Source organism: Sinocyclocheilus rhinocerous, unplaced genomic scaffold (assembly GCF_001515625.1).
Source record: "Sinocyclocheilus rhinocerous isolate Xijiao unplaced genomic scaffold, SAMN03320098_v1.1 scaffold1029, whole genome shotgun sequence".
Classification (NCBI taxonomy): domain Eukaryota; kingdom Metazoa; phylum Chordata; class Actinopteri; order Cypriniformes; family Cyprinidae; genus Sinocyclocheilus; species Sinocyclocheilus rhinocerous.
Genome location: NW_015664012.1, coordinates 598,747 through 620,640, shown reverse-complemented (window position 1 = coordinate 620,640; position 21,894 = coordinate 598,747). Strand labels below are relative to the sequence as shown.

General features: G+C 38.2%; 1 protein-coding gene and 1 long non-coding RNA gene across 2 annotated transcripts in view; one reads left to right on the top strand and one right to left on the bottom strand.

Annotated features, from left to right (window-relative positions):
• The first annotated feature begins 1,414 nt into the window (after positions 1–1,414).
• LOC107729195 (xylosyltransferase 1-like) overlaps positions 1,415–21,894 on the top strand; it is a 58,198-nt gene continuing 37,718 nt past the window's right edge. The window contains exon 1 of the mRNA XM_016539626.1: positions 1,415–1,742. Within this exon, the coding sequence (XP_016395112.1) occupies positions 1,476–1,742 (267 nt within the window). The 5' untranslated portion in view covers positions 1,415–1,475. The remainder of the gene's footprint in view (positions 1,743–21,894) is intronic.
• Positions 21,103–21,894, bottom strand: part of LOC107729196 (uncharacterized) — a 1,005-nt gene continuing 213 nt past the window's right edge. Inside the window, exons 2-3 of the long non-coding RNA XR_001638564.1 lie at positions 21,605–21,672; positions 21,103–21,282 (exon numbers count right to left, since the gene is read on the bottom strand). This is a non-coding gene — a long non-coding RNA (uncharacterized LOC107729196). The remainder of the gene's footprint in view (positions 21,283–21,604; positions 21,673–21,894) is intronic.

Here is a 21,894-nt window from a genome sequence, read left to right as displayed (position 1 = left end):
GGGGCGTTGCTAACAAAATGGAGGCAGATCTGAGTGCCAGTTTGCAGTTAGTTAGTGGTGGGGGATTTCTCTCCACTGGATTCACAGCTGACACCGAAGCATGAATAAATGTTTTATTTATTAAGGATGACGACGACGATCAACGACACAAAACATGCCTAAACAGCGTGCGCGAGAGAGAGAGAGAGAGAGAGAGAGAGAGAGAGAGAGACGGCCTGAATGACTGAGAGCGTCCTCCGTCAGGTTAAGTCATATTCATGAAAAAAATGAGTTTGCGATGTCCTAAGAGTAATGTTGTCGTAATATCCTAATATCTTTTCAATGTTTCTGGGTAACGTACTCCCTCATGACTGGTGTCAGTGCTATAAAGTGAAGCATCGGCTGCATCCTAAAACTTAGGCAGCTAACTTGCTTCCTCGCTGCCGTATGAGGAAATGACTTTGCAGGCAGCGTTTTTGCACGAAAGCACCTCATGAAACTGATTTCGGACAGGCTTCTGAGGCAGAGTAACGGTTTAATGATCTACAGCAAAATATAGACAGCTTTGGTGATAACTAAGTGAATATTTCATTACTGCGATATTAATTTCTCCCTAGAAATGACATCAAAAGTGGAAAACGTTGATCAAAAACGAAGATGAGTCGTTTTGAGGGGGAGGGGAGGTTAACGTTTTTGATTAAAGATTACGAGGGCACATGAATTTAAAAAAAATAATGAAGTGCACGGATAAATTATTTATAATAAACACTACAGTATTCCATTAAAAAATAAGAATTTTCGATTTTGATTTCATGGTGACTTTAACAAAATAATCTTTTAGAAGGGCATCATCTATTCATTTTAACACTTCATCTTGGTTCGCCTCTGATTATTATAGCCTGTTTTTTAGAGTGTTTCCTGTGGTTGGGTGAGAAAAAAAACACAATAATAATCATAATAAATATAAAAAATGTATACACAAAAATGCAATTTAAATTATATATATATATAAGATATAGTAGGCTATATAACGGAATAAATATATAATTTATCTTTTAATAAGCACCTTGTAGTATCATGACCTTGCCTTGAGCATGTTGCTTTTTTTAAAGGCACAGCTATATTTCAAAATATATCAAAATGTCTTAATGAACTAACATAACAGTTCAGTCATTGTTTATCTGATAAAATTTGATAAAAATCACCTTTTCAAAATGGAAAAAGCGCCCATTTCGTGGAATGACCCCCGTGTAGTTTACATGTGTCACCAGGAGAGGGCGCAGGCCATATTTCATCCACACACACACACACACACGCACAAAATCTCTCTCTCTCTCTCTCTCTCTCTCTCTCTCTCTCTCTCTTTCTCTCTCTCTCCTCCAGCGGAGCTCTTGCCAACCGCCCCCTCTCTCCCTCTCCACGCTTCTTTCGCGACGCTGAGCCACAAAGCGGACTGTCGGCGCACGGCAGTGGCACCTCTCCGCTTCAGGGTGAAGATGTTCGGCAGTCTGTGTGCCCGTAAGCTGGCTCGCCGATCGCGGTCAGCGTTAATAGCCGCGCTGACAGTGCTGCTGGTCCAAACGCTCATCGTGTGGAACTTCAGCAGTCTGGACACGGGAGAAGACCGAAAAGACAACGGCAGAGAGAAGAGGGACCGAATCGGCATCAACAAAGCCTACAGCGAGTACCCGAAGAGCGGCTTCCAGAGGAGGCATCAGCAGCCGCCGCTGGGGAAAGCGTCCGTTCGACACAAACAGCAACCGGTAAGGCGGAATTTCCCAGTTCATCGCGCTCCATTCATTCCTCACGGTGCGCCGTCATAGCGGGCCCGTTCTCGCTCGGAAATGATGCCTGATCCCCAGACCCAGCGTTTCGGGGTGTTTCTGCGCTCACAAACGCAGGCAGGATGTTTTGTTTGTGATGTGCTAAAATGTATTCGCTCCTGTTGTCATGACTACATTCCGCGGCTGAGAAGGATGTGACAGTCGCGCGCGGAGCGTAAGATGCCGTTTTGTTGGATACTTTAGCATCTCGTGTGACGGATCGCTGTCCGTTAAAACTCACATTAAGTCGTTGCCATTGTAATCGTGTATACCGGCGGAATAGGCAGCTCAGCTCTTACGCGTTGCTTTCAGATCATGTTGTCATGTTGGTGATATGCGCTGAGAATGAGCTCTTCATGACCTTTATAAAGAGTGAAAGGATGCATGATCAATAATCTATGGATATCTATACGCATTTATGTGTAAATGCGTCTGTTTTCTTATTAAATGCCCTGCGTTTCTTTTCCTCTTATTGCATAATAAAAACTATAAAGATGTTTCGTCAAGTAAATTAAAATGCGTTTTATGTGGTAACACCAGATATTTAAGTCAAAATATAGACTGAAGTAACCTGACTGTGTCATTCTACGGAAACGTCCTCTTGCTATTCAACATGTCTTAAAATGTATTTCATTTTTTAAACTTAGGTTACAATATTGCTTAACCCCTATTAATTTACATTTGCGACAGCTCAGTTTATTTTATTTATTTTTCTGTACATTTAAGTATTATTTTTTAATCTGTTCTAAAATGTAGTTCATAATATGTTATTATTATATAATAGAGTCAATGAGTATAAAAACCTTTATATATCAAATAAGACTCTTTTGATTTAACAAGATTTGAGCAGATTTTCCAAACGGGCACAAAAAGCACCAAATAATTTTGTCCTCACTGACACATTTTTGGGAAAAAAATCTTTAGTGGCAGTTTAAACTCAACATATTTTATTACTGATTTTGTGGATTCGTAACACCCTCCATTCAGTTTGTACCTTGAAATGCTGGGTTATCTGTCTGGACACGATGCTTCTGCTCTCAGACTTTGCCTGCGGCTTTGCTGACAGACCCTCCATGCCTTGCGTTGCGGACAATGACCCGACTACATTAGGTAACAAGAGTTAGAGTAGGGTCAGATCAGTTAAAAATAGCTCTTTATAGTTACGTTTTTGAGTATCAGCTTCTAACAATCAGTTTTTTGGTCAAAAAACAAATCTTTTTGCAATGACAGTTAGTCACACCACTTGAAAGCATGTATCCAAACTATCCATCACTATGATTGTGTCTTAAAATCTAGTTGGCTCCATACCTAGACAGCATTTTTTGCGTATTGATGTTTATGTTTTTCCAAATTTATGATGCACATGCCTAGGAATGCCTCCTAGATAAGCATCTCTCTCAGCCAGAGTGTATAAAACATTAGTGTTTCTAATTAATTCACACAAAATACCTTAAACGCCACACCTCAGTGAAAGCGCTAAACTCCCTCATCAGTGTGCCTCGTTTTTTTTTGTTTACAATTAATTGATACTAATTATCATGTATCATCTCATTAACATAATTCTCTCAAACATATGTTTGCCTAATCTAATTAGAAATCTTTCTGTCATCAGTAGCTGTGTTTGAAAAGCTTTTTCCTCATTGAAGAAAAAATCATCCTAATTGTGTTCATGTATATCTGGATGATGTAAAAATACGGAGGCTGGAACAGATTTTCACTGCAGGCTAATACTAACATCACCATTTGGCTTCCATGTGCTACGGTTCTTTTTAATTGCAGAGGTGTTAATTTAGCTTTCTAATCCAGGTGTAATGTAAACTACAGCGAGCCTGGAGCGACGTTCCATCTCATTTAGTCTCTCGCTAATATCCCCACAGACCTGTTGCTCTATCTGTGTCTAATGTGATAATTCTATTCTTCTGTGGTCGTATTTAAGCCCGCAGTCTAAAGTGCACATTATAATCCCTCCAGCACTAATCGACGGCCGAATTCTCAGGACTTGCTTCTCAGACAGTTTTGCCTTCAAGTTTTCGCAGTTTGGCAGGAGTGTTAATGTCCAGTGTGCATGTCAGCAGAATGGCTCGATGCCATCCTGCCTCGGCAGTGTGAAGTGTGTCCGTCTTTCAGTGTCGTCTGCTCCGAAATGCTCCCTGTAGAGCCATCATCCTGCTTGAAGCCGGCTCTGCTGCATGAAGCACCCTATTCCGCTCGATTCGTTTAAGCTGGTAGCAATAATAATAGAGTGTGCTTTGACCCCAGCGCCGGTCACCTTTTTGTCCGTGCTGGGTTGATGAGGTGCTCTTGTGTACACTCTCTGCTCTTCCGTATCTGTTCTGCTCTCGGATTTGTTTGTGGCCTCGATGGGCTGTTTATTCTGGCAAACAGGATTGGCAGAGGATTAAAGCAGACACCAGTATCCGTGAGATTGTTTCAGCTGTTTATCTTGATCTTTGTCCTGAGACCGCATGGAATCGGCGAGGTGGGAAATCTGGAGCGAGAGTTAGAAACATGAGAGTGTTTCAGAATATGCATCTGAACCCCATGAAGGCTCTCAAACCTGCTGAGTCCCACAGACAGGAAATAGACGCCTATTGGTTCGATTTTGTCTGAAATTAATCTTCATCCTTAAGTATTTTGTCTGTTCTGGCTTTCGTCAGTGCAGATAATCAGAGTCTAGGGTGTTTGTGTCTGTCTAAAAAGCAGCGTAAGCCTTTGTTGTCCGGTTATTTGGCTGTAGTGCTGCACTCTACCTGGCCTGTGTTGACTCAAAGAGAGCAAAATAGATAGGGGAGTGACTATTCCCTTTTTGTACTGCACTTTGTGTAACTGTCGACTGCTCTTTAATACCACAGTCACAACTCTGCCGGCTCAAATTTTCTGCTTTTCAGCCTTTTTGATTAAAGAGATGTGAGACACAGATGACCTCTCACCTCTCGTGGGCCTTCTTAAACATGGCATTAACCCAAGCCCACACGCAATCTGCGGCCAGCGGAAACACAGCAGAGTTGAAGAAAAATAGAATCTTCTGTTTCGCGCATGTTCATGTTTTGACTCATTTGACTTGATTAACATATTTGACAAAATCGGCGCAGAAAAGTCAGCAGACTTTGGCTATTCCCCACCATTTGCATGTTATTTGGTTATCCAGTTCTGGATTTCTTGTTTGGTTTCTTGTGCTTATTCCTCCCTAAAACTGAAACTGGAAGTTCCATTGCTTGTGGAAATGGGGATGTTGGCTATACATAATGGGAAGTGGATTAAACCTCAGAAAAATGTGTGATTTTCTGTAAATGGCAATATTGGCTCAGAATTATTATTTTTTTTGAGTCCATTTTAGTTGCAACTTTTTGGGGATATTTTACATTTGTGAATAAGTACTTTTGTACCTTCTAAGCAAAGAAATTCCAAGCCCAAATGTAAAATCTGCTATTAAAGCCTGGGCTGAAATTAAACTTTAAATGGATGTGCAAAATTAGATATTTTCAAAATCAACTAGTCGGTGGGTTGGTTCAATGACTAGTTGACTAATTGGTCTTGAGGAAAGCCTGTATAATTAGGTTGCATTTGCATTAACTTGACCCAGAAAAATAACATTGTTTTATAAACAAATAAAATAGTTTTTAAAATATCGCCGCACGACGTTCCTGATGCGAGGGGAGTCGGGTTTGATGGTGATCAATCTCATATGTCGTGCTCAGCGTGTGTGCTGAATGTGAATGATCTCGTTATCTGCCGACCGGTCGCCACCTGAATTAGCGGTGTGCTCCCAGAGGGAGGGGCTCTGGGGGCCGACAGTGACATAAGTGTCCACATAAACAAACGCACACACCAGTGGGGCTCTTTCTGACTCACTGTAGCATGTGGAGTGATCTTTCCTAGAAGAGCTCCAGAGAGTGCACCCATAAGTTGACTAGGCAGATAAAGCTTAGGAATAAAAAAATGCATATTCCTCACTAGTACCCTTATCACAAAGCCAAGCTTGTAGGTGTATATCGGGGTTTATGTGAATATACAGTATATATATATATATATATATATATATATTTGTGTGTGTGTGTGTGTGTTTTTATGTTTAAAAAATCCCAATGACACAATGTCCGGTTAAAATAACACAAAATAGCCAAATCCTGTTTTTTTTTATTCAAGTACATTCCCTGCTGAGGATGTCAGAGTTGTTTTAACTTACAATTTTTTTTTGCCATTTACTGAATTTTAACAGCATTCATGGATAATTCCAAATATTGTCCATCATTTTAACAGAAAAAAAAAGAAATAAACAATCCAAGTGACATTAATAGCAAAAATAGTACAAATTACATGATATACATAGTAATGATATAGTATAATTACTTTTATCAGTAACACAATAATAAAGCAATTTTCTTAATAATCATTAATAAATAGAACTGACCAGTTGCACCAGACTGATGCTTATCAGTCATATTGTGTTAATAATGTAATATTTTGTGACCTAATTTGACATTTTTTAATGACATAAATAATGCCGAGGCCCCCTTTATTCAAGACAAAATTTAGAGGCCCCCTCATTTACAGTAGGTGCCCCCTGCATGTTTCCTCTGGTTCTTCTCCTGTAATGATGACAAAGTTTCTTGTTTTCAAACATTTTTTTATTCACAGAAACTAGCATCATAAGGATTCTTAGAGTGCCATAGAAACAATGAACTTTGCAGTTCATAATTACAGTACTTACATTTCAAGAACTGTTTTCTTCAATTAAAAAAAAAAAACAGTTGTTGAGTGGACAGTTTTTTTTTTTTTCTAAATTAAAAAATATATGTATCTGTTTACAAGTTATGCATTTAATATCTTGCGGCCCTTGGAAGTTTGCTGAGGCCCCCTATTGGGCCCTGGCCCCTGGTTGAGAACCACTGTGTTAGACCATGAATAACACACCTTACACATTAACTAGCTACTTTTTGAGTTAGAGAGTTGTTGGGTAACCTGTTTTTTGGCATTTAATTGTAATTTTTAATTATTGAAAAGATGCATTCAATACTGGCCATAACAAGACAATATCAAATGTACATGCACAAATCAGGATAACATGCCAAAATAGTCCATGACAGAAATGTTACAACTCAGTCAGTTAGTATAGTAGATAATGCTAATTTGTTTGTTATACAACCTCTACACTGTCCATCATGTTAATACACAAAATAAACACCAACATTTTTCCCCTTTTGTCCGGCCAGCTGTGTCATTCCCAGTCACGCAACTAATTTTCTTAACAGAAACCCTGTAGTGGATACATTGTCTTTCTCTTAGTCTTTTCCTGTTTTTGAATTGTTCCATCCTCTCCTCGCTGTGCAGTGCTGACTCACACTCCGTCAGTATGCCTGAGTGCTTATAGGCCATCTCTCTGTCTCTGTTGCCTCTCTCTCTGCATCTCCTTCTCTCTCTCTCTCTCTCTCTCTCTCTCTCTCTCTCTCAACATTTGATCCAGGCTGGTCGTTGTTTTGCTTGATCATCAGAAGTTGCCCCAGGGTGCTCGTTTGCCCCAGCTTCAGTTGGACAGCTGCCCTGTTAGCATTTCCTGATGAGGAGATTGTGAATAAAAAAATGAATATTAGTCTAATTTAAAATATTTGCATTTGAATGCAAAAATAGTACAATCAAATGTTAGGTGTGCGTCTGGGAGCGTCATTAGTGGAGCGCGAGATGCGGTGATGATGATGTAAGTGAAGTTGTTGCATTTTAATGTTTTATTAGTCTAGCCCACAAGACGCGCAGTTTCTGCATTATTCATTTAAAATATTAGAGAAATATAGTAGCTCAATGCGTAGAAGATCTTGATTAGGTTAAAACCGAAACCAAGCCATTCACACAGAACGCATATTCAGCGCATTTTTTAGACGGACAAATATGACTGCTGCACTCGTGTCTCACACAAGAGATGTATAGAAAGCCATGCAAAGTTAAAACAGTTTAAACTTTTAGAAAACACGTCACGAATTTGTGGAGGTTTATTCCTTTTCATTGCGTCTCTTATGTTTTTAAATGCAATCTGCGTGATGGGCGAATCGGCTCTTTGTATTAAGCAATGCATAAATACATGATGCTGTTTTGTTCATAATTGTTTATGCAATTTACGAAATTATGTTTGATTTATATGGGTTAATTTAGACGTAATGCACGTTTTTTTTTATAGACAGTTATTTCCTTTGCGTTGGCAAATGCGCTGCATTATTTTGCTCATTGCGCCCTCCTGTGACTTCGGGAGACAAGCCAAACGTTTCTCGATACCGAACGATATGAAACATTATATCGTTGATACATTTTTAGCTATATCGCCCAGCCTTATCCTCCTCTCCATTAGCTCTTAAACAGAGAGGGAAGTATATCTCAGACCTTGTAAAAGTTGAGCCAGGTTGTTTTTGCATGGCGAAGTCAAATCATACCTTTGTTAGGTTTTACGAGCTAGACATGCGAGCCACTCCCGGCTCTTCCGTTCTCTCGTCCTAGTTGTGCAGTCTTCCACACAAGAGAGACTTGGAAGTCTGGCGGCGTGGGCATTCTCGTTCCACTAGCGTTTTCGACGCAGCTCGAGTTCCTGAAGAGGAACGTCTCAGGTTACGTATGTAACCCTAGTTCCTCGAGGGAACGAGACGCTGCGTCTCTGTGCCATACTTCCGGCGTCCCTGCCGGCGCTTGCTTCATTCCTAGAAGCTGACGCTGGCTCCGCCGCACGTGCTTTTATAGCTTCATAAATGTTTAGTCATCCGCCGTGACGTCCCGTTCAGCTATTGGACTGATTTCACATGTGATTCAGAGCGTGGGTCGCAGAAGGCGTTCCCCTAGCGTTTTCGACGCAGCGTCTCGTTCCCTCGAGGAACCTGGTACCTTTGTTCCAGAAGAGCAGAGAAGACCAAATAGAACACTTTCATCTCTCTCTGACTGTTACATAATGAACCGAGCCAACACCTATTGATTTGTTTCTCTGGGTTAAGCTGATGGTTATCAGAAACAATTCCATGATGTGCTCTCTTAATGAGCGGGCTCGGTCCCATTGCCTCGCCAATAACTTCATCTAGTAAAAAGAAAGCAAGCGCTCGGGCCGATTTTATAGTTTACTCCGAGCACCATGATAAAGACTTTCTTTTCCTGGCGCAGCCACCGTCGTGAAAATGCTTTCAAGCGGCTGAATGTCTATTGTGTTAGGGTAGAATATTTTGCTAGCAGTGCTTTATGTCCTTTGTAAACATGTCCATAAAAAGTGAGCTAATTGTTATGTAAGCTTGACAGCACAATAGTGGCCTGTCAGATATTGGAGAAACAGCAAATTGGTGCACCGTAATGCTACCATTAACATAACTGTGGTCGGTCGCTATTCATACTTGGCTAAGTATGCTGCTACAGGCCCTTAATTCCAACTCACCCGTCATTGTTGGCATCTATTCTTTTATCACTCATTGTGTGGAAATTGAAGGTGGTGGGGCTTAAGGATGCTCAGTGAGTAGTGGGCGGGGTGAAGGAGTGACGTTTGTGTATTGACTTTTTTTTTTTTACGTGTGCGGTAATTCATTGGCATGTTTCAATGAATTCTATGCAGAATATTAGGGATGAACTGATATTAAAATTATTTCTGAAGCCAATAATTTGTTTCATGCAATGGCTGAAATAAAATTTTATGTCTAAATAAAAAAAAACTTTAATCACTCATTCTTCAAATGAATTTAGGCATCACAACATTATAATGTACAGTATAAAATAGAGTTGTACAATTGATCGAAATTCTTATCGCGATTACAATTACAGATGCCACAATTGTGTAATCGTTCAAAGTGGCAATTTAAGTCCAAAGTCCACTTATGTTGTTATGCGTGCTTTAAATTTGTTTTTTTTTCTACAGGTTATCTTAAGGGTTTTTCCATTGTTTTAGTTTTAATATAACATTATAATACCATGAATATTTTTACTTTATTTATTTAAAGTAGAAACCAGTCCAATGTATAGTTGACATTTGAGGCTTAATACTATAGAAAAACAGTAAAAGTTTTTCAGTTAGAGTGTTTTCAGCTTCTTTGTTTTCATATAAAAATATGGCATGCAGTTGCTTCAACTGGTATAAACATCATTCAGTGTAAATTGTGATAATCGTAATTAATAATTAATTAATAATTACAATTTCAAGGGAATAATCAACAATTATGATTTTTGTCTTAATCGTGCAGCCCTAGTTTAAAATATGGATATTCATGTGGAGATGTACTAAATTATTATAAATAATTATTGTGTACTTGTAAAGATTGTAAAGATAAAGGAGATACGGCCATGCACACTATGCATATACAAAATCGACTGATACTAAAAGATAAAAAAAATTTTTTAAAAAAAATCAATATGTAAAATAGGCCGAGAACCAATATGGTACTGATATATTACATATCTCTATAATACATACACACATAAATACTGCTTAACTGGTTAAATATACAGCAATACAAACACATCAGTAAATGCACTAATGCTGTATGTGTTACAGTTCAATATTTCAGTGTTAAATTGATGACTGAAGAAGACGGCGGTTGAGCAGGCGAGCGGTTGACGCTGCAGATGAAGAGAGGGGTTGTGTATTCATGTGAATGCATTCAGTGTGAGCGGTGGAAAGTGTTGGTCAGGGTGTGTGACTGTGAGTGTCGAGGTGTGTCAGTGTGACTGTGTAACTGTGTGTTGGTCACATGAATGAAGCTTGTGTTACAGTTCAGTCAGTTACGGCCGAAGAAAAATAAACTCTGGCGTTCACCGACTGCTTTACAACCACCATCCAGACAGGTAGTGCACCCCCCAACACTACCTCTCTCTCTCTCTCTCTCTCTCCCTGTCTTCCTGTCTCTCGCCCTGTCTATGTGCTTTATTAGCATGACAAATAATTGTACATTGGTATGGCCAAAGCATTTGCAGCTTAGCAGCATATAGGGAAAATATTGCAAAAACAAATATATTCAATTTTGATTTATCAACATTTCATGATGGATCATTCTTAATTCATCTTATTTTACTGATTTATTATAATCTAGTTTTTGTCATTTTCATTGCTCACATTTTGTTTACACTGAAGTACTATGAATTGTATTGAACAGTTTGAAAGGTTCTGTATGAATAAAGTTTGATTTATTAATTAAAAACAACATTTTCCCACAATTTATAATGTAAAACTGTAATTTAATAACACTCTATAATATATACAATCTTAAAGTTTTTTATTATGTACATTATAATGCCATGATGCCTAAATTCTTTTTTTGATTGATTTTAGTTTTTTATGGTTTTATGGTATACAAAATATTATAGAAAAATAATATCGGCCATTTATCAGTATCACCTATAACATAAATATAATTATTGCCTGTTCTGTCTTTTCTTTTTCTTTTTTACAATTCTATTCAGCTTTATTTTCAGCAATGTATAGGTTTGTTGTGGAGATCGAATTCAAGTTTACCATGATCATGTTTTAGATTTTTGTCAATTTCTTTGAGTAAATATCTGAGTTTCATCAATGTGTTTAAATAAGACAATATTCAGTGAAATTACTGTCTGAATATCTCTCTCTCTCTTTGTCTGTCTGTATTCAGTCTCTTTTAGTCTGTCTCTATTTCCCCCACACCACCACACCCCCTCAGTAGCACTCCCACACGTCCAACTAAATTCTCACACATGGCATTCAAAGATATGCCATACACACACACTCAACTAGAGTAGATCAGCTGTAGTCAAACAGGTTGAAGGGTCTCAGTACACAAGGTCTCTGAGTTTGTTATGTCTGTCTGTCTCTCTCTCTCTCTCTTCCTGTCTCCTCTCTGAATAGGTCTCACAGTCTGTTTCTATCCTCTGTGTATATTGTGTCCTCTGCATTCCTGCGCTAAACGTGGGCCAAACCGGCTCGACCGTGTATCCATCTCCAGCGAGCAGCCACCATAATCCACCCAGCATCAGATAATCACGCTACTCTACAACAACCTCATTACAAACGGCCTAATATCAGCCGCGGATTTTAGCAGATGCAATAACAAATACTTCAAATCCATAATCCCAAGAGTAGACAAAAATCCCATTGGTAAGCATCTTAAACTAGTTTTTGTGTTTGTTTGTTTTTGTCTTATGCAGATAGCGAGAGGCATCCTGGGAATAAGGCCTGGTGTTGTTTTATGCTTGAGTGTGAAATTCAGAGAATTTAAATCACTCCGTGAATTTTCAAGGCCTCGTTTGCGGTCGTCTTCTGTTTTGAGAGACCTCTCATATTTCATTTTTGTTTTGTGAACTCCTTCGACACCGAAGCTGATGATCTTCTTGTCATTTCTGTATGTGATGGAGAATCATTTGTGGATGTCTGTGAATGTCGGCGATGAATTTAACGTGGTAAACGAGGAGAATATTGTCTTATTATATTATACTCACAAATAGCTTTGTCTACAATCCAATGGGCGCTCCCAAATCGCCACCTATTTTCGAGCCACAAATGCCATTTCACCTATTCCATTATACAATATGCATCCCGCAATGGAGACCTAATTAAAGTGCGCTGGAAGGGCATAATTCTAGGCAATGCCTGCTGGGGCTTGTGAATCATGTCGGCTGCATGTGACCAAGACGCAGGCTCTTTCACAGCCATGATCACATGACTCTTCCGCTCTCTTTTTTAGTGGCGAGCGAGCGAATGCGAGTATATCACACGCTGGTGTGAATTCCCACCGAGCCTCTGAATGTCCTTTAGTCTGCAGGCTAGGTTATGCTAATAAACTCCCTCTGCAACCCATGGTTAGATTCCCCCGACTCACCCCAGCAGGACAGCGGGTCTCGTTCACACTCATTTTAGACGAACCCCCTGTGAACCCCTCTAAACAGCTGGTCTGTGCATTTCTGATCGCTGTTTGCACAAGCAGTGGGTGCAAATGCAAAGGTTGCGATTGATTTCTGACAGGGATCTGGAGACCTCCAAACCCACTGTTGAAGATACAGTCACAGGCCAACCAGAGAAGAGTCTCGAGCTTCCAAGCTCAGTCTCTAGCAGTGATTAAGTGCAGGCTCCATGTTCAAGGAGAAAACCGCAATTTATGTGTCTTTTCTCCTTTTTAAAAAAAAATCTCTTAATCCAGCGTCTACTCAAATCCCTGGCGTAATCCTCAGCAATCCCAGAGGGTTTGAGAATACTTTGTGTGTTGCTAGAGTGTCTTTATTAACTCTTTGTCTGCCCAGACCACTGATACTAGAGCTTTTAATACGAGTGGTATATGATTTGTTTGTTTGCAGATCGTCCGATGCATATTTCATACAAACCTATAAAGCAACTTTCTCAGTCTGGCAAATTATAATCTGACTGAAGTTAGTGATGCACAGTATATGCGTAATACAATGTATCATTGGTTATTATCTGAATTTAAGAGTTTTGGTCCATATTGGATATTTAATTGAGCTAATTTCCTCTGTTTTTACATTTCGATTTCCTTTACTGTCATCTACCACTCAATACCAAGTTAATTTCAACACTGATAAATAATAATAATAAAGTTTGGGGTCAGCAAGATTTTTTTAAATAATACTTTTATTCAGCAAGGATGCATTAAATTGATCAAAAGTGACAGTAAAGACATTTGTAATGTTATGTTACAAAAGATTTCTATTCCAAGTCAATGTTGTTCTTTTGAACTTTCTATTAATTTATGGATGTGAAAATTCAGTTTTGCCATCACAGGAATAAATTACATTTTAGAATATATTCAAATAGTAAACAGTTACTTTAAACTGTAATAATATTTTACAATATTACAGTTTTTACTGTATTTTTGATCAAATAAATGCAGCCTTGTTGAGCATAAGACTTCTTACAAAAACAAATTTATAAAAAATAACCACAAATTTTAAACTAATTGTTAACCAATTGCAGAATGAATATCCATTTTTTAATGCTGTACATCAGGGGGTTCCCAAAGTAGGGGTCGGGACACCCCAGGGGGTCACGAAACCACGAGGAGGGGTCGCAAGATGATTTCCAGAAATCAAATAATTTTTTTAAAGATTAGAAATAGCATATTTTACCCATAAATTCAAAATTATAAATTGAATTAAAAATAAAACTCGAACGTGGAGTTTTGTACTCCAGCATGTTGCTCACCCAACTAATTAGGTAAGATTAATGTTGAAATCTAAGTAATGAGTAAATTACTATAAAATAATATTGTTGTTAGAGTGTTGTGTTCCTTTGTGTTGTCATTATGCTATAAGTGCATGTGCGCCGTTGTGCAAAACGTTTGTATACTTTAACCACCGACCTCAGAGAAAAGTGGGGGTCCCGAGGTACTAGCACTGTTATTTTGGGGGTCGTGGGCTGAAAAGGAACCCCTGCTGTACATTACAATATTGTGATGCCTAAATTCACAATTTAAAGTGACTGATTTTAGAGTTTAATTTTAATTAATTTAGACACCTTATCCTTTCTAAGTGGGCGATTCTTACAGAAAATGTGGACCAGACCTTTTGCCATTTAGTTGAAGGTCTGGCTGCAAGTATAACGTGGTTGGTAGCTTGGTCTTGCATTGGTCTTTTGATTTGAGTGTGATTCGGTGGACAGGTGAATCATCTGATTATGAATCAGCCTCCCACATGGTCTGCGCTTCTTTGCTTTAAGCTGTGGAAAAAGAATCGCTTAATGTCAAGTGTCTGGTGTACGGGAATGGACCAGTCACTGAAGCACAGCTCTCAGTTCGACTTTTTCACTTTGGGGTGCCCTTTTAGAAACTCCAGAGAAGAGAAATGGGGTATCCATTTAAGGTCAGATTCACAACCTGAAAAGGTTGAATAGCTGAATGAAAAGAATACTAATGAAGAGAGGTAATTGTCTCATTCTGACTTTGCTTGTTCCCTCTTCTTCTCCGTAGTTGAGAGTGGATGGATGGGGCCATTGAACTGAGGTGTCAGTTTATGGTCAATTACAATTTTAAGCTAGATCTTTATTTTTGTTCACCAGTTAGTCTATTAGACTACTGGGCAAAGAGTCTAAATTGAGATCTGGCTCTGGTCCCTCCATCAGTGAAAGTCTATAGGACCTTTTTTTTTTTTTTTTGCAAGATTTATCATCCATTAAATAAAAATCTTTTGTTTAATTGCTTTGAACATTTAAATTTTTAGTTTCAGTACATTTTTATAGTTTCTCAGGTTTTCATTTTAGTTTTAATTTTCTGTTATTTCTGTAATTTTCTGTAGTTTTGTTTTTCTGTTATTTTTATTATTTATTTATTTACAATATATCTACTTAGCTTTATTTAGTATAGTTTTTTGTAATTTTAGTACTTCAACTTGTGTTTTATTTTTTTAGTTGTTTTTATTAACAACACTGCTTACTAGGACTGTGCAAAAAATCGAAAATCGAAAAAAATTGGACAATATGCTATCGTTTTGTCCATTGAGTTGTAAAAATTTCATGCAGTATAAGCGCTTCATACTGCCCAGGCCTTGTAATAGCACAAACACCACTAAGAACATCATGCACATGCTGATCCGCCTGTACACTGATGCCTTTGAGTGAGTGCAAGAGCCTCCCAGATGATTTTGAGCTCGCTGAAAAGATCCAATTGAGACACACCACTGAGTAATGGTGACTGAAAGGCTGCCAAAGCACTGGCTCTAAGAGTCGAGCTTTGCTTCTGTAATCCACCCTTGAGCCAATAGGAGGGGGCAAATAAATGACCGTAATTATCCTGAGAGCTGTTATTTGCATATCTTTGCGTCCTTTTTCTCTGACATTAGTTTTCAATCACTTTGCCATTTAAGTTTCTATTTAAGTTGATTTAGTGTAAGTGTTGGTTACAGCCTCCATGACATTAAGGCAGCGCTGTTCATAAAAGACATCGCCGAGTGTGTAAGTCTTGCTGCTAATCTACCTCAGCCCACTGTTATTGCTCTTCAACACCGAGGCGACGTGGAAGGATTGTGCCAGCCTGCCACTGTGCCCAGCAGTCGGCTGCCTGACTGTGTCAGAACGGCCTGCGAAACATTTTAGGGCAGTTTATGGAGGTTGTAATGAAATTACTCATTTGTAAGGGAATTAATTATTATTAATTCATTCAGGTTTTAAAAGGACTCGAATCTGAAAATTCTGAGAATGAATCCAGATGGGGGGGGGTCAGTTCTTGCTGTCCTAGTGCTTGTCGACACCGGAGGTGGTTTGGTAAATCACTCTCTCCTGGTGTTTCTTGTACAGATAAGCAGAGCTGGACAGGAACTCATTTGAGACAATTGGCGCCTGGCTGACCGTGATTCAGCTTTACGGCTCTCAGATGGTTGAGAAGAGATGTTAGTTTCCAGGTGGAATGCGGAGATTCCCTCGTTCATTTGTGTGATGTTCGCAAATGCCTTACAAGGTATTAAAACACTTCCCCTCCAAACCAGCATAGTTAGTGTAATTAAAGTCTATGGCTGCCTCAAAGTTCTCTAATCATTCGTTTCCCCCTAGTGTGCTCTCTCTCTCTCTCTCTCTCTTACATTCTAATCCTGTCTCTGCCTATATCGTTCATCCTTTTTCTCTCTCTCACTCTGTAATGGGAAGGATTTAGTCATCTGATGAATAGCACTGCACTGGCTAACTGATCCCATAGGGTCTGAAGGGATGCTGATTCTGGCCAAGAGAAAAGGCCACAGCCCTAGAGATCATCTGATGATGGCGGTCACACACTCCTCCAGCTGCACCACTTCAGGGCTCTTCTGCTCAAGAGAGAGAGGCTACTTCTCTTTTACAGGTCCTCTGTTTTGCCCTTTGGGCTTTGATGTCATCAAGTAATGTGAAACCCTCATTGCACACTTTTTGCCACTTTGCTAAAAGCAATTAGGTTTACTTCTGTGGAATTTAAACAATTTTATCTCATGGTGCAGGGTTTTTCATTTAATGCATGTTCATATGATGATCCCATGCAAGTGGGGTTGTAACAAAACAGCAGTTTTTTCCTAGAATATTAGTCATTTTCAGTTCGGTTTCAATTCATATAAATCTATCCAGAGTTTTTATGGCACATATAGATATATAGATAATGAACAAAATGCATTTTGCAATTCCATTTGTGTTTTTTAATGCAAAAAAATGCAAATCTACATTTTTTATATATATTTTAAGAAGTGGGTTTATATAATTGTTTTGTTTTTTACAAAATAGCATTTTTCTACAATATTACAAAAGTTTTGTAGCATATAAAGTAGGTCTACACAGCTAATAAATAGTTCTTTAATCTTCTCTTAAAATGCAAAATGCATTTTAACAGTAAGAAATACAAATGCAGATCTACATGTTATTGTATGAATAATTTTTTATATTTTAGGAAGTATGTTATTAACATTTGTTTTTTTACAAAACAGCATTGTTTTCTAGAGTATATAGACATTTTTAATTCAAATGTATTTAATTTATTCACATTTATTTTAAAGCATATAAAATAGACCAATAGAACTAGTGAGCAATATGATTACAAAGTCCTATTTCCGCCACTGATCTGTATTATCATTTCCCCAGTAGGAATGACCTGATGGTACTAAACCATTAACATATTTTTTTATATGCCATCCAATCATACCATGGTACTGCCATGGCGCATGTCCACCTTGCTGCTTTTTAGTACTTTGTTTGCAAGGACAAATCCCTCACACCAGCAGGAAAGTGCATTGTAGGATTGCATCTGTAGTCACAGTGTCAGACTCATCCATAAACCCTAGTGTTATTTTTTTTCCCTTTCTCCCTCAAGCACAGTGATGTACAATGCAACCACATTCAGCACATAGCCCTGACCACAGCCACATACTGTAAAGGAAATCAATACTTCATAACAGCTCCCAGGCAGGCAGGGAATCCTGCATCTGTGTCTACAACTTGTAGAGAGAGACAGAGAAGTTCAGGTGTAACAGGATCAATGGTAGGAACCATCACACACACACATACATACAGATAAGTCTCCTGATATGATGCTGGCCTGACGCTGGCCTGTGTTAGGGTGGAAGTAGACTGGCAGCATGTGGAAGAACTGTCAGAAGAGCTCAGGAAAAGCCTGATATGAGGGCCAAAGGGGTCGGCTCAGCCCCAATCTGAGTATCCATTTTCTGCTTGAATTCTTCACAGTCATTCGTCACCTTTGAATTCAGAGCTCTCTCTCTCTCTCTCTCTCACTTACTGTGAGAAGTAAATGTGCCTTTTTTTCTCTCATACCCTGGCAGTCCCTCTGACTGTGTCATGTGAAGAGTTGTTCTAATCTCTTCCAAATTTTGTGAGGCCTTTCCCTCCTTTTATGAGATTCATTTCAAATTTTAATAGGCACATGGGCGGATTGAGTCTTTGAAGTGGGGTTCTCCACTCCATATCCCATCATTGTTTCAAATTAAGGGCTTAAAGATAGCGCAGTTCCCTACATCTCAGCGTTTTTGCACACCCTCTCCTCTTTTTACTGCACAGTCAAATTGAAGACCTCTGTGTAAACAGTTCTTAAGATAAGTGTGTCTGAAGAGTGTAATGGTGGGACTACGGATGCACACGTATTAATATTCTGCCGATAATTAATGCACTTAAATCAAATTAATAAAATTCATGCATTAAACACTTAAAGTAAATAAAATCACTTGTTTTTATATGTTATAAGTGAAGTTGCAATAATACTCACAATTATGCATTCGACAAGCTGGTTGACCAATAAAGTATTGCTAGTTAAGATGCCATGTGGGGATACTAGCATGCAAAACAACATATGCATATGCATATAACTGTTCATGGTCTCAGGCCAAAGGTGTTAGAGATCAGGATTAGTTGTGGTTGAATATTTGAAAGATGGGTGCGCGTGGGCAAGTGGTGGGCAGGTTCATATAGGAGCCTCCAGCTACCTTCTACGTTTACACAGCTCTGGCTGGGCAGAACAGACATGTAAAGAGTGAGGAAGAATGAACAGTACTTGGGTACCAGGTTGGGCTTTTTTGTTGAGTGTGTAAATTACAGGGTATTGGTCTGGTACTGGTGATCCTGGTCAATTACATCATAAACTTTTGCGTTGCGTCCACTTCCAGTGCATGACACCCATTCACAAAGTATGCATGCTTGGATATAATTACACACTTTAAAAAAAAAAAGAAATTAATACTTTTTTTCAGCAGGATGCACTCATTTGATCAAAAGTAACAGGAACAACATAATGTTACAAAAGATTTCTCTTTCTTTAAAAAAAAATGCTATTCTTTTGATCTTTACATTTATCAAAGAATCCTGGAAAAAAAGTATCATGGTTTCTGAAAAAATATTAAGCAGCACAGCTGATTATATCAACATAATAATTAAAATGTTTCTTGAGCAGCAAATCAGCATATTAGAATGATTTCTAAAGACTGGCGGAATGATGCTTTCACAAGAATAAATTACATTTGAAAATACATTAAAATAGAAAATAATTATTTTAAACTGTAATATTTCACAATTTTACAGTTTTACTTTATTTTTGATCAAACAAATGCTGCCTTGATGAGCATACAATGGTTCTTTAACTTTTTCTTAACCAGGTACATCACTTATTCTTACTTACAAGGACGGCCTGCCAATAGGTAGTTGGAATACAGAGAATTACACTGCTGAGACCTGAAAAAGATAAATTAAGCAAATGCCAGACTGAGCTTGGATTAAATGCAGAACTGGGGTGTCAGATGTGGATAATATTGTTATTTGGTTTCCAATCTGAGGCCACATTAATGCGTGGACAACAGCCATGGGTTAATATCAGAGCTGAATATCAGCCGATGGAATTGCGCTGTGATGGATGGATATAATTGAGATATGTTAGGGGAGATTGAGAAGAGAGGTAACTGGTACACTGTTAAAAATTTCCTGTAGAAATTACAGTAACATGATGAAAGGTGAAATAAATGTGAATAATGTGAAATAAAAACTAACAGTCTTTAATTTTCCTTTTGTTACATGGTATGAAAAAAGTCTAGGCTTTGACATATGACACTTTGTCATAAAAGACTTCATTTATTAAATCATAAGAATGATAAGAAGTTCCACTTAATTTATATAAATAAAATTTACTCTGTAACTGTCTGTTATGAATTCATTAGAAGAATAAACAGAATAGTACACAGTTCATTTTATTTTAACTCAAATTGTCAGTTGTCATTACTGCATGCCAAGAAGGCACGACAGTAACAGACGTACACTCAACCCAAAAATGTAAATTCTCTCAACATTTTCTCACCCTCATGTCATCCCAGATGTATATGACTTTTTTGTGTGGAACAAAAAGTTTTAGGGAAAAAAAAGTCCTCTGAAGCAAAGTGATAGGCAAATTTTAAACCATTGCTTCTGGGCAAGTGTCCTACATGTGTTTGTTTGACGTAAATGTCAGCACGTTGTGAAGCATGATATAAGCATACTGTGAAACTCGTGCAAGAAGTGATGGTCCTATGTGCGTTCTATTTCACAACAAGCTCGTCAGGCTTCACAATGTGCTGATATTTACGACAAGCTTGAACTCATGAACCCAAGTTTGACAAGTTGGCCGGAAGCAATGGTTTATAGTATTTTTCTCACACATATCTATAGTTTTGCTTCAGAAGACATTGATTCATCCACTGGGGTCACATAGATTAGTGTTGTGCTTTCTTTGTGTGGTTTTTGAAGTGTCAACTTTGAGGGACATATCCACTTGCATTACATGGACTTACAGAGATGGATTTTTTATTTTTTTTTATTTTAAATCTCTGTTTGTGTTCCACAGAATAATGAAAGCCATATACATCAGGGATGGCATGAGGGTGAGTAAGTGATGAGAGAATTAGCATTTTTGAGTGAATAATCCCTTAAAAAGGGATAGTTCACTGAAAAATGAAAATTCTGTCATCCTTTATTCACCCTCATGTCGTTCCAAACCTGCATGCGCTTCCTTCTTCTGTGGAACACAAAAGAAGATATTTTGTAGAATGTTGTTGACCAGTGTTGGTGTTTCAGTTCCTGTTGACTTCCATTATATGGACAAAAAATACAATGAAAGTCAATGGGAACCGAAACTGTTTGGTCACCAGCATTCTTCAAAATATCTTATTTTGTGTTAAACAGAAGAAAGAAGTGCATACAGGTTTGGAATGACATGAGGGTGAGTAAATTATGACAGTTTTCATTTTTGGGTGGACTATCCCATTTAAGGGATTGTTCACTCAAAAATGCAAATTCTCTCATCACTTACTCACCCTCATACCATCCCTGATGTATATGGCTTTCATTCTTCTTTTCCCTTTAATGTTTACTTAACATTACAGCATACTGCAAGATGTACTTACATCTGAATAAACTCCAAAGTAGTGGCTGCTTCCACTTGGTACATGATGTTATGCACATAATAGCAACCGAAGAGAACAGCAAATGCAGAGGACATATCTGGTAGGTCAATCACAGGAAAGAAGACTTTGCCTTCGATCGCCAGCATCCATTTTTTGCTGTGTAGAATTTAATCTCCTAAAAAAAATAATAATAATAATTTATCGTGTTCATGTTTTTTTTTTTATTGTTATTTATAGCTTTGAAAAACATTTCACATTTGATTTTGGTGTCAGTAAAAATATGTCGATGTTGGAGCCTTTCTGATTAGTTCAAAGAGATAGTTCACCCAAAAATTACAATTCTATCATCATTTACTTACCCCTGTTTTTCGAAACTTATTTGAGGAGATGTTAGGTAGAAAGTTAGACATAGAGAACCATGAATAAAGTGTGACAAAATGTTTCTTTTAAAAAATCATCCCTTTAACATCACTAAATCATGTACTAAAAGTTCTTACCAAGCATGATCAGCCTTGGAGTAGAAGAAGTCAAGCCTGGTCTTTGCATCTGCCAGAGTTGTTGTGACCTACGCACAAACCACACAGTTTTTCTAAGTGTCAGTTATAGCAATCATTCTTTTAAGTGGGCCATCAACAACAGGACAGCTGCATCAGTAACGTTATTCACATCTGGCACAGCAGCAGAAAGCGCAGTAACGTTATTATCTACACAGATTTCTCAAAATCACATTTATGCTTCCTACTAAGGTGTGCTGAAAATGATTACTTCACTCTAAAATTCTTTTTAC